General features: G+C 41.3%; 1 protein-coding gene across 3 annotated transcripts in view; it reads right to left on the reverse strand.

The window, feature by feature from the left end:
- DNTT (DNA nucleotidylexotransferase) overlaps positions 1-8,635 on the reverse strand; it is a 29,079-nt gene extending 20,444 nt beyond the window's left edge. For 2 of the 3 annotated variants that reach the window (XM_077878172.1, XM_077878171.1), the window contains exon 1: positions 8,381-8,635. In XM_077878172.1, coding sequence (XP_077734298.1) covers positions 8,381-8,583 — 203 coding nt within the window. In that variant the 5' untranslated portion in view covers positions 8,584-8,635. Of the gene's footprint in view, positions 1-6,546; positions 6,947-8,380 lie in introns of those variants that run through there. The other variant, XM_077878173.1, reaches the window with a different exon arrangement.
- Between the last annotated feature and the right edge of the window lie 5,392 nt (positions 8,636-14,027).

Genomic DNA, 14,027 nt, shown 5'->3' on the forward strand with positions numbered 1-14,027 from the left:
GCCCATCCTATGGAAGAAGACTCTGATTCAAACTTCCAACCCCTGCTCATTAAGCAATTAGCAAACAAAACTACAATAATAGAGCACACACACAAAATCAGACAGGACCTCTTCAGCCATCAACACAAGGCTACTCAGAGTTCATTACTACTTGTCACTGCTTCCCACAAGGTTAGCACAGAAATCAAAAGTCAGCATTTAGAAACTTTAATTGTAATTTGGCACCATCACAGCAGCTTCTTGTTTGTTGTTTTTTTGATAAAAGCATTGATCTGTAATGAATTTTTTGAAAACTGGTCCTTCACCACAAATAATTTAAGAAAACACTGTCTAGAGAATAATCTCTGCTCTAGCCCAATCTCCATTCCCTGTCTTCTCACATTGCCTAGGTTCAGCTGATGGGCTCCTCCTGGCCACCTGGGTCTGGATGACAACATGCTTCTTGCATCAGGCTTGTCATACCCCCTTTGCAGACCATTAATGTCTCTGTTCATTTGCTCACTTTCAGTTCTGAACCCTTAGCAGCAGCTGCTAAGGAGAGCTGCTGCCTCCCGTGTGTTCTGCTGACAATTTCTTAGTGCTGTGTTGTGGCAACTCTTTGTCTATTTGCTGCTAGAGTAATTTTCTCTCTGCTCTGAGGACACCAATATTGGAAATATTAATAATATTGGAATATTACTATGTGCCAGATCCTATGGTAGGCACATTTCATGCATTCTCTCATTTAACTGTAAATAATGCTATGAGATAGGGGTTATCACCCTTATCATTATAAAAATGAGAAAAGAGATCTTGGAGACATCACAGATTCACCCAGCTGATAATTGGTGAAGCAGAGATTCAATCTTCATTCTATTTTATTCCAAAGCCTGTGTACTGGGCTAACCTGAACTACCCCTCTGTGGCTTTGTGTTTATTCCATGGCTGTGGAGAGTGCTGCTCTTTTTTGTAGAAGGAACAACATCTGGAAGGGTATTATCATAATAAAAAAAAAAACTCTGATTCCCTTCAAAGGGCAGAAACAGAGATATGGTAACACTTCCTGTTAGCCACACTGTCCCTGCCGCTGCCGCATAGAATTTGTGTTTGGTATCTTATGTCCAATAGCATGTGGACCTCAATAAGACTGCAAGACATGTAGACTGTCCCCCCAAATCTGAAAGAACAGTTGCTATAGCTACACACCAAGATGCAGAAGCCACAGGGAGACCTTCAGGCTCTCTGAGATCTAAATTTTACCTAAACCTTACGGAGAGGCAAATGTGTTGAGGGGGAGCCCTGGGGCTCATCTTTGCAATTCAGGCCTCTCACCATCCACTCTCACCCCTGCTCCACCACCACTTACCTCTTCATGGGGGATGTCTCTGGACACCGCCCTGCCTCTAACAGAGATAGCCCGAATGCCTGGGGACGTGATGGGGGCTGCTGTATAAGGATCCACAAACAATATAACAAACAGGCATACTCAAAAGAAAAGACCAGATAAGACTCCAGAATACTTCAGACTGTTGGAAAAAATACACACACACACACACACACACACACACACACATTCTTACTCAGTCCTCACAAGTCTTACGAGGTGGGCAATATGATTTCAGAAAAGAAAACTAAGGCTTGTGGAGGTTCCGTGAAGCCAGGACAAAGCCAGCTGTGCATGACTCAAGCAATCTCTTTAACGTTCTACTAAACTGTGGTTAGACCTCGGAGGGAGGTGGTGTTTAAGTTTTTTTCTATATTTTCCCATTTTATGTCATGAACCAACTATCACCACTTTCTACCTTGGAGGAAAAATACACATGAATGTCATTTTCAAAATCAAAACTTGGGGCTGGGGCTGAGGTGGTATCTGTCTTGGCACCAGTCCCAGGTTTGGGCTTTCTTCTTATACTAAAAGGCAGCAGAAGCACCAGGCAGCAGCCCCAAACCTCTTCCAAAGACACCAAGGTGCTGCTGAAATGGCTGTTCCAGAAATATCAGTGAGTTCAGTTCTTTAAGTACATCTAGTTTCTTAGCCAGGGCCAATTACTGATGCCTTGGACTAGGTTTGGGAGGGCTGGAGCCAATTATAACAATTCTGAACTAGGATTTGTCCCTCAACTTCTCACAGGGAAAAAGATGCAAGGTCTTCTCCTCCAACAAGTGTTCAACTGAAATGTGCTTGGCTTGCTCCTTGGTGCCCCTGAGGGCAGGAACCATATTATTATCTGCCTGGTTATCATCTGGGGGATAATTATGCCTGATGCCCAACACATGGCCAGATTCATAGCAACAGGGAATAGATAGATCTTTGTGGGATGATTTTATGAATTAATTAATCAATAGCTCTAAAGGAACTAAATTCTAGTGTCTACCAGAGACACCCAAGAAGCCTGGACCCAATTAGCAGAGATTCAGATCCAGTAAATCTTACTTAGAGCCCAAGAATATGCTCCCTTGGTAATTCTGATGTAGCCAGTTCTAGCTATTCATTGGTGCATAATCAACCCTCTCAAAATGTAATGGCTTAAAAAAGCAACAACTTTATTATATCTCACAGTTTTGTGGATCAAGAATTCAGGCAACTGTCGGGCATGGTGACAATGGAGGTGTGATGCTCCATAGGGCTCGGCATGTCTGACACTTTGGTGAGTATGGCAGTGGGGCTGGGTTCAGATGTATCTATCAACCTGAGGCAACTTCATGTGGCCTCTCTCAGAAGGGACTCAAACTTCCTTCATGAGGGTGTGAGATCCAGGGAGCAGTAGAAGTCTCAGGGACCTCTGTGACCCAGCATCAAAAGTCAGTGTCACTCTATTGGTTGAAAGAGTCACAAGCTCTCCCAGATGCAAGGCCAATAGTCCTTGCCTCTCCTTGAGAGTGACCATATTTCAAAACCACTCGACAGCCCAAGAACTATACTTTGAGAAATGCTGCTGGAGAGAAAAATCTCTCTTTAACTTCCCCCACACTGGATGTTGCGTTCAATGACAGCCACGTTTCCAATGTGGTACTTAATTCTCCATAGGTACATGAGATCATTTTAGCAGGTACACAACTGGGCATGAAAAATACATATCTTTTTATAACTACATTTTATTTTATATCTATATCTTCTTTATATCTACATTTTATATCTACATTTTAAATTAGGCATATCAGACCCATGGTTTTTATGGGTATCATGGTTTTTATATTACTCCTTAGGACAAGGCTAAATTATCTGTAATAATTCATCTTAGAGACAATTGAAGGAAATACATTAAGTCTATAATAACGCATGTGGAAAAAATATTAAAACAATCATGAATGCGGCACTCAGATGTTCAGAAAGCCCTGAGTTATAGAATTAACTCACAAAGTTTGGTTCTTATTTTTTTTTCTGATACTTGTATCCTCACTATAGCTGTTTTTCTTTTCCCAGTTGGTCCTGCCTAATAGTGTACTTAGAAAAATTCTTTATGAAGCAAGAGGCAGCCACCCTTCTTTGCCTGGAGACAGACTGACCCCCCAATCTGATTTCCCCAGCCTTCCCAGATGGTCACCTGCTTTTATCTTTGTCTTTAAAATTGTTTTCTTTTTGCAGAGAGGTCATTCCCAATTCTTCTCATCTAATGTAGGACTTATCTTGTAAACAATGATTTTAAATAGTAATTTACAGTTAAACTGAGCTGTTTGAAAACCCTCCTGCCAATTTCTCTTAGCAACTGATCTGCTTCAGAATCCCTGACATAAAAAAATCAAAGCAGTTTTATTTGGTTTTATCTCACACCTTTACTAGCACCAGTAGATAGGTTTCTATTTCCAGCTCTGATATACTTAAGACTGAGAGAGTCTTGTTTTGATTTTTTTTTTTTTGCTCCCACTTTATTTTTTTTATTTTATTTTTTAAAAGATTTTATATTTATTCACGGGAGACAGAGAGAAGAGAGAGAGAGAGAGAGAGACGCACAGGCATAGGCAGAGGGAGAAGCAGGCTCCACGCAGGGAGCCCAATGTGGGACTCGATCCTGGGAATCGATCCTGGGACTCCAGGATCATGCCCGGGGCTGAAGGCAGGTGCTAAACTGCTGAGCCACCCAGGGATCCCCTGCTCCCACTTTATATGAGATTATGAACAGTAACTTAAAGTCCACAGATTCTGAAACATGACTTAATTTGGACCAGAGGGGGACTAGAGCTTACAATGCATGTTCTTGAATTTAAAAAGTCTTCGTTATTTTGCTGATTACAAAAGTATTCCTGGTGCATCATAGAAAAAAATTAATTACAACAGTTGGGGTGCCTGGGTGGCTCAGGCAGTTAAGCATCTACCTTTGCCTCAGGTGGTGATCCTGGTGATCCTACCCTGTGATCCTGGGATCAAGCTCCTCGGCAGGCTCCCCACTCAGCAGGGAGTCTGCTTCTCCCTCCCTCTGCTTTTGCTCTCTCTCTTTCTCTCAAAATAAATAAATAAAATCTTTTTAAAAATTAATGTTGGTAGACACAAGTTCCTTTGGTTGGTTTTATATTCACCAGACGAATCATTCTTTGAGCACATATTTCCTGAAGCTACTATGTATAAGAAAAATGTCAACAGTCTGAGCGGGTTGTCTACAGGATGGCCCCCCTGATGCCCTTGACTTTGTGGAACCAGAGATGAGTAGTTGGAGGAGGTTAGAAGTAAATCCAAGTGGCCGAGCTGGGGCCAGCCCTATGCCATAGATTAATTACATCCACGTATTGGAGAGGAAGTTCTGTCCTCTAGCAGGGTTTCTGGAGGTCATAGGTCTTAGATGCAGAAAGGGGCAGGGAGAAAGGATTTAAGGTTGTGGTACATCTTGCTTTCATCAGACAGTATGTTTCAAAGGTACCCTTGTGGAAGAATTAAGGGAGTCTGAGCAGGACAAATGTATCATCCGGTGGGTTTCTACTGTTCCAGCAGTAGATATGACTGGTTCTAGCCACAGCTCTTTCTTCTCCGACATCAGCAGTTTAGGTCAAGACATAATGAGCTTCACTGTTGTGTTCACGGAGGAAAGTTGATGACAGAGTTTTAAAATAGCTCAAAGAACTAGAACTAGGGATGAAATAACAACATGACAAGTACTAGAGATTCTCATCCTTCTCTGGCTTGTCCCAGATAATTTGAAGATTTCGAAGTTCTCTAAAATTTAGAATGTTGGCCATGGAATAAAATTCGGTATCTTCTTCATGAATGTGCAAAATGCCTCGAATGACTTGACATCTCCTCTAATTTCTATTTTATTTTATTTTAAAAAAGATTTCATTTATTTATTCATGAGAGACACACAGAGAGAGGCAGAAACATAGGCAGAGGGAGAAGCAGGCTCCATGCAGGGACCCCGATGTGGGACTCTATCCCTGGGCCCCAGGATCATGCCCTGGGCCGAAGGCAGATGCCCAACCTCTGAGCCACCCAGGCGTCTCTCCTGAATTTTATTTTAAGATCCAGCTTTCTATCAGACATTGAATAGCATGTCAATGTCCGATTAATATAACATATAACATAATATAAATATAACATGAAAGTGAAACCCATTCCAAATATAAGGATACAGTGCACATATGCTGGGGTAAGAAATAACTCCAGAATAGTTCAATGGATTTAGGTACATCATTTCTAAGCTATGGGTTCAGATACAGGTAAAGTAAGAGATTTTTCCTCAACTGTAATCCTCATGGCAGCCAAAGGTGTAGAAACTATGGAGATTGCTGCCTATATCCAGAGTGTGTGAATATATATATATATATAGTTATATATATAGTTTATAGTTTAAATATATAAAATATAATATATATATTTAAATTGTATATACATATTTTAAGCTCCTCTTCCTTTGGTTTTTATATACCAGAAAGGGAAGGTATAGTCTTCACTATTAAAAAGTATCTTTTGTTTTATAAATCAACTTTCTTTATTTTTATTTAAAATATATACCTTATTGTAAAAAAATTTGGAAAACACAGAATAAAAGCAACCATATCCCTTCCTATTAACCCCTTCCTCACAAAATAACCACTTGCAATATTTTGATGGGTTTCCTTCCTGTCTTTGTTCTGTTTGTTTTTATCATTTGACCTAGTTCATATAATGGAGACAGAATCGTCCCATTTGGGTTTTGCTATAATGGTCAGTGGATCCAGCTTATTAACAAGAAAACAATCACACTTTACATCCTTATATCAGTTTTTAATTTACCAGAGCACATTGACATCCATCATTACATTTGGTGATTAGCCCAGATAGAACAAACTATTTTTCAGGAAACTAAGGTCAGAGAGTGGGGAGGATGTCTTGTCCCACATTACATAGCCGGGAAGGGTCAGAGCCAGAATTGGAGGTCTCTAAATTTCTTACCTAGAGATTTCCCCCTACAACAATTTCTATTGTCCTTTCCAATTAAAGGCTACGTATCTATGCGCAGAAATTCCGTTTGAGAGCTAGGACTTCTACTTCCTGTGGTTTATTTTTGTGCTATAGAACACATTTGTATTTAATGTGTCTTCTGGGCTGCCAGCCTGGGAGCTTTGCCACCATCATACACAGAGCAGCAGTTTGCTTACCATGCACCAGTTTCCTCCAGAGCCTGACCAGCTGGGCTTGGTCCTTGGCAGCAGGCATCGGACGCTCGGAACTTCCTCTCTGGCTCTGTTGCCAAAAGAAGAAACTTGCCTCCCGTGTCTCTCCATGTACCTGCCTCAGCCCCCATGTCTGTATTCGTAGCTGTGCCTGTAACTAGTCAGTCCTTGCTGGAAGTGTGGACGTTTCAACCGCGAGCTTTCTATGTAAGTGGTACTTTGACCATCTGGCTGTTGCTTTCCTGCCTTGCCCTTGTCAAATTTCTTTATCACAAAAAGCAGTTCCATATTTGCTGAAGCTTTTCATTTCTTCTTTTTTAACTTCCTTTTTTAAAAATTTCTGTGTTTTGGCCTTTTACCTGTGTCATCTTTTCTTCACCTAATTCCAACATACTGTGTCAGTCGTAAGATTAGGTAGATTTAACAGATAGATTAAATCTATAATTCCATGGAAGGGATGTGGAGATTTGGGCCTAACATCCCAAATGAGATAGGGGGTTAAAACATAAATAAGAGGCAGAGAGGGATAAAGGAGAATACACAAAAATCACATGGGAGAGAGACCAAGGGAGATTCAGGAATTTCTGAATAGGGCATTTTAGTAAAAAAAATAAAATGTTTCTGTGACATTGACTCTTCAAATGAATTATGAGTATTTTGAAAATTATAATATCTTATTATTGACTTCTTACATGTGTTTCTCTAGCAATTTGAAGTTGGCGTTTCTTCAACAGGAAATGCTTATTCAATTTAGTTTTTAATATTTTAACATCAAATATATAATATTTAGTATTAAATATTTAAATATTTAAAAGTATTTTCAAATACAAATTTATTTTCATATATAATTCTCACAATTTTTCCTAAGAAAGTTGTGGTCAATCTATTTCTTGGACAATTAATGCCAGCCACTTGCATTGATTATCCTTTATCCACTGCAAGCCCCTAGCCATTCCATTTGGAATTACTTATGTCAAGGTTTTAATACCATTTATTTCTGGATTTTGTGTTGTCTTCTCTTCCAGCCAGTGGAGACCAATGAACAGCTGATAGAAAAACAGTTAGAAAAACAACAAGTCTAATTGCTGGGATGAGTGGGGTTGTGAGTGAATGAGTCTGGGTGGCCTAAGAGGTGGCTTCAGTTGTCTTTTTGTCTGGCAAACTTTTGTCTGACTGTATCAGTCTCAGCAGCATGTCTACCAGCCCTGGACAGAGCTGTCCTTGAATCTAACCAGCATTCCTCTGTAAACCCCACTGGTACCAATCTTTGGAAAAGCATTATCAAGGCCACTTTTGAGTGTCAATGGAGAGCCAGCTACAGTCACTCCTCCTAGCCCACCACAGACACTGGTCACCTCAGCACAGCCAGGTATTTCGCTTAATTGCCAAGGAATCAAACCATTCTTTCTGCCTCAGAGTAGCTGACATTTTTTGATTGAACTCAGTGGGGTTTGTTCAATTTAGTCAGGAATAAAATTGAGTGCTATCAGCATTAAATTTTCCAATTAAGTTTCTGTTATGATCCCTGGATACCACATCTCATAATGGTGAGAGGCAAAAACAAAAACAAAAAAACACCAATCCACAACTGAAATAACCTTATCTTTTGGTGCCAACTAGTTTCAATATAATTGTACCACTCACTCATTTTATTTCCCCAAACTAGTTGGCTCGAATGTGTTCTTTGATTTCAAACCTACTTTCCCAATGGGAACATCACCTCTTCTGTATGTGGAAGAAAACATAGGTTCCTTGGGTTCCAAAGAAGCTGTTTACAAAAGCCCTGCTTATTCACAAAGTGAAATCAGTGATGTCCTACCTGAACTCATTATCAACCCTGAATCCTTTCCTTCGTGCCAGCTCCATGAGGAAGGCTCTGCGGGTGGTTCCCATTTTCTTCTCCAAAATATAGAGGACCAAATCCTGAAACTTGATGTTATGAGGTGGAGAAACCATTGGGGCACCCATTTGCCTGGGCCTCTTCTTCCGAGGGCCTGAGTGGGCCATTTGCAAAGGATCCATGGGAAGAGACTTCTGATGCTTCTATCTGTGCCATCAAGTGGTGTCTCCAGAAATGAGGGAGAGCCTGCCCTTCTTCATGAAGAGTTCTGATGTCATCTTACTAGTAGATTCTCCTACCAGGGCAAGGTTTCCTGGGCTCTGCCATGGTGACGGCTTCCTGCTGAAGAGCAATGGAGAATATTTATCTCTGTTCAGCTTATTTGTTCAATGTGGAAATCATAATGGAAACAGTAAATTAACTTTGCTTTCCTGTGCATATTCTTACCAGATCCTCAAAATAACCTTGTGAGGAAGGTAGGGAAGCATCATTACTCCCATGTTAGCATCTATCTATCCATTCATTATTCTTTCATTCATTCATTCATTCATTCATTAAGACCCTTCTTGTCATTATTTTTTATTCCTTTTTTGTTTTAAAGATTTTATTTATTTACTCATCAGAGACACACACAGAGAGAGAGGCAGAGACACACGCAGAAGCAGAGGCAGAGAAGCAGGCGCCATGCAGAGGCAGAGACAGAGAAGCAGGTGCCATGCAGGGAGCCCGACATGGGACTCGATCTCGAGTCTCCAGGATCACATCCTGGACCAAAGTCAGTGCTAAACCACGGAGCCACCCGGGCTGCGCTGATTCCTTTTTAACATTCCAACTTGCTTGCATTCTCTTCCTTTCAGCCAATCATTATAATACATTGGATTTCTATAGTTTCCATGGGTGTTATACATTGTGTGTTATTTTAATTTTACATAAATGGCATTGTTACATTTATCATTTTGCTGATCACTTTTTCACTCAAAACTATGTTTTCCGACCTCCCCATATTGCTCTATGTTCTAAACTGTTATCTCTAATTGTTCCACAGTAGTTCATGATGGACTTTTTAGCTATGTTGGTACATTTCGTAAGTGAAGAAACCAAGGCTCAGGCAATTTACTCAAGATCACAGAGTAAGAGGCAGAACCAGGTCTTAAACTCAGGTTTCCAGACTCCAAATGTTATATAGCTCATTTTTTTAGTGGACTAAGGTTGCCTGGACAAAAGTCTATCATGTAACTCTAAAATTGATCTTTTGAGATGGAATGGGATGATATTTAGATAAGAGTTACTGCCATAAAAAGATATTTTCACAACTTATGTTCAAAATAAAACTAGTGTCTCTCATCAGTGTACTTTATAGATCTCATTTCTTGAGCATCTACTATGTGGTCAAGGCAAGCACCTACAAGCCTTAGCTCATTAAGTCCTCATAATGCCACTATCTGGTAGGTACCAGCATCCCTGCTGAGGTAAACACCTTATGCAAGGTCGCAGAGCTAGTAAGTGGTTATAGGTAGGAAATGATCGAGTTAGGACTTGAACTCAGATTTATCTGCTTTAAAAACCTGTACTCTTACTACGAGAAGCCTTCTTCTGTGCATGTCTTCTCTAATAAAAATCAAAGTTCTGCTCCCCTATTGGCTATATTATTTGAGACTCTTGCTACCTCCAAAGGCACATGAGCTCCTCACCACAACACTAGGGAAAAGTGACGTGACAGTTGCCTTCAGGCACTTGCAAAATCGTATTGTCCAAGAGAGCAAGATCAGAAATTTTAGGTGGATCTTATAGAGTAATAGATTTTAACTCTTTGCAAATAAGAACTTTTTATTAACTAGAGCTATCTAAAAATACAGGGCGACTGCGTGGTACAATGGGATATTACAGGTTATGCGAAGTGTTCAAATGGAATCCAAACAGTTGTTCACTGAGATGTTACAGAGGGATTCAAACATCTGGTAAGCATCTTTAATGCAATTCCAGTATTCTGTGATTGTTTGATAAGACAAAAATCTGGTGCCTCGAGCCCATTCTGGACCTCACCATCAGGTGTTTGGTTACTGAAGTACTGAGTCCTCCGTGTGAGAACACAGTCTTAACTACTGAGTGCCCCACAGCATGGGAAAGCAAAAGACTCTTGCAAGAATCTGGGGTTGTTGTGCTTATCCCTGTGACAAGGCCAGAGGAAGAACAGGTGTGTCACCTACATGGCAAAGGGGTTGGGAACCAGCACAGAGACACGGCTGAGAGCTTGGCATTGACAGCTGGCTGCTGGCAAAAATCCCCGCTCCACGTTTTTGAGCTGTGACCTTAAGCACGGTGCTTTCTTCCCAAAGCCTCAGATCTCCCTCTCTGTAAACCGAGGACTGAGATAACCCTTACAACCTGCTGAGCAGAGTGATTGGCACAGAGGACACACTTCAAATAAATATCAGATGGTAGTAATTTGGTGTTTTGCGTTTAGAGGAGAGCCAGTTTTATCTGAAATCAGATCTTTATGTTTCATAAAACTACTAAATCATCAAAAGATGATGTTAATGTTACCCAATGTTACCGATGGGAACATGTTACCAAGACAATGTCAACCAATGTCTTACTTAATCTGCTTTGAATCACTGGTATTGAGAAGATTATCAACACAAATTTAAAATGGGATGATGGTTGTCCGATCATCAGGCTGTTGTCTCTCAGCCCCCAATCTACCTTTGTGTGATGGGCTCTATGAGGTTGGGGCTGGGATGGTGCAATCGCCATTTCTCCCCGACAGCTGACTCCATGCTAGACTCTACCAGTAGGGGGCACTAGAGGGGCACTGCAAAGCTGGACAGAGGGGAAGGTCTTGATCCTTTGGGTTGGCTTGCTGATATACTGAGGGTCTTCTTAGTAATGGTTTTTCACTCTGGCTTCAGCAGCTGGTTTCATTCCGCAGCATTTTAAAAAAGATTTTATTTATTTATTTTGAGAGGGAGAGAATACATGAGCAGGGGGAGGTGTAGTGGGAGAGGGAGAAACAGACTCCTCACTGGGCAGGGAGCCTGACATGGGGCTCCATTCCACAACCCGTGAGATCATGACCTGAGCTGAAATCCAGGCCGATACTTAACCCATTGAGCGACTCAGATTTTTTTTTCTTTTCCCACAACCCGATGTAGCTTCATCATGCCCTTCAGAGATACCAACGCCAGTCAGGAACATGTCCATTTCAGGGGTCTGAGTCTGACTCTGAGCTACAGGCAGTGCCCCCTCCTCAGAGATCTGTGTTCCAGCTCCATGGAGAGTGCCTGCTCCACGTGTGCAGGCTCAGCAATCCCAGCTGGGTCCCTTTGTCCCCACAGCCCTAGGGGTGAGCCATGCTTCCTACAGTTACTCTTTCTGATTTATCTCAGTCTTCTGCTTTTCAGTCCTCCAATACCTGATAAACCAATCTCTGATAGAAAATTCTTTCTGTTGAAATACCTTGTGTGTTTTCCTTTTTCTTTAACTGGGCCCTGACTGATACACTGTCCAATTAAAGCAAGGCATAGGAAATGAGAACCCACCTACACTTCAGCAGCGTACTTTTTTCTAAAAGGAACTTTGACAAAAAAAACTTTGAGACATCCAAATCCCCTGAACAAGCTTTTCTATTTTTTTAGGAAAGAGAGACAAATACTAATGCACTAAGATGTTCATTGCAATATCTTGCAGAGAAGACTTGAAACAACATGAATGTCTAATAACGGGGGTGAGGGGAGCAGTGTGATAAAGAATAATAGGACACTATGCTGCCACTAAAAATCGTATCATGAGAAAATATTTTAAAACATGGGTAAATGGGGACACCTGAGTGGCTCAGTGGCTAGGTGTCTGCCTTCAGCTCAGGGCATAGTCCTGGAGTTCCAGGATCGAGTCCCACATTGGGCTCCCTGCATGGAGCCTGCTTCTCCCTCTGCCTGTGTCTTTGCCTCTCTCTGTGTGTGTCTCTCAGGAATAAATAAATAAAACCTTTAAAAAAAAAAAGGTTTAAAACATAGGTAAATGGTCACAATCTAATAATTATAAAATCAGTGTACAAAATAGTAGTTACTGTATGGCATCAATTTTGACAGAGAAGACTAGAAAAATATATGGCAAGCCTGATATAATAGTAGATATCACTGGTTGTCAGTTTATGCATGATTTCTATTTCTTGTCTTTGTGCTAGAAGTATTTAAAAATTTGCTGTAATAAACATGAATCATATTTGCCACCACAAAAACAAATGACCTCAAAAATTGTGTTAGGTTGACACCATGGCTTTAGTGAAAACTATGGTTCAAAGATAGTGAGGTTGCTGGGGTAAGCTAAGTAGCAGGTGAACATGTTTTCTGATAATCACAGCACAGGGCTTTATATTTTGTGCGAAAGCCCTATCTCACTGCCTGGCAAGACTTCACTGAGGAATGTGAGGGGCTGTATAATCCTGCCTGATTTATATAACTTATTGGAGCTGATTCTCGAGAGGGACTCTGTGGCTTCTATGTCCTTTTTCCTGCCTCTGAGGGTATTTTTCAGTGGTATCATGTGGCCTATGCCAGGATGACAGTTATGCGAGCTGAAACCATTGTCATGGTTTGAGGAAGGGAGATGTAAAACCCTTTAGCTTCACCTTAAAACAGGCCTGAGGGGATCCCTGGGTGGCGCAGCGGTTTGGCGCCTGCCTTTGGCCCAGGGCGCGATCCTGGAGACCCGGGATCGAATCCCACATCGGGCTCCCGGTGCATGGAGCCTGCTTCTCCCTCTGCCTGTGTCTCTGCCTCTCTCTCTCTCTCTCTCTGTGACTATCATAAATAAATAAATAAATAAATAAATAAATAAATAAATAAATAAAACAAAAAAAAAAACAGGCCTGAGTATACCAAAGTCTCATTGTTACTTCAAGAACTAAACTGAATCATGCCCATGAAAGTGCCTGAAAAATCATGAACCACTATTGTACAAAGGTCGATTGCTCTTGTTATTCTCATTGGCACTGCTGCTAATGGCAGGAATTAATTAATTTCCTCTTACCAAACCATTATCTTCTGGAGCTATTTGCACCAGGGGTTGAGCACACCCTTCGTCCACTATATGGGTTGATCAGCCCCAAATCTCGGCGGCTTAACACAACAAAAGTTTATTTTCTCTTATGCTACTTTTTGGTAGAGACTTCTTCTTCACTCAAGACTCAGGTTGATGGAGGCTTCATATGTTTGTAGCTGTACTGCCTGGACCATGAGGTTGTCTTGATCACCTTCTCTGTGGCAGAGAAGAGGACACTGCGGGGGTGGAGGGGGGAGAGTCTTGTGTCAGCAATTAAATGCTTTGTCTCAAAAATGATACACATGACTGCTGGTCATAGCCCATTGGTCAGAGCAAGTCACATGGTCCTACTTAAATACGTCAGGGTTTGGAATTGCAGGGGAGCACTGGGAATTTGGATTTTGGGGGAAGATTCTTGTTCCTGCTATGCCCAGGATCAGGCTAAGGGCTCATTGATGGTTCTGGAGATGCCTAGTCAATGGGATGTTACTGCATCTACACTAAAGCCATGGCAGAGATTAGAGAGGACCAGGGCCCTGCACTTCCTAGAGGAGAAGCTCAAGAGAAGGACCACACTATACAGTAA

Source organism: Canis aureus, chromosome 29 (assembly GCF_053574225.1).
Source record: "Canis aureus isolate CA01 chromosome 29, VMU_Caureus_v.1.0, whole genome shotgun sequence".
Taxonomy (NCBI): domain Eukaryota; kingdom Metazoa; phylum Chordata; class Mammalia; order Carnivora; family Canidae; genus Canis; species Canis aureus.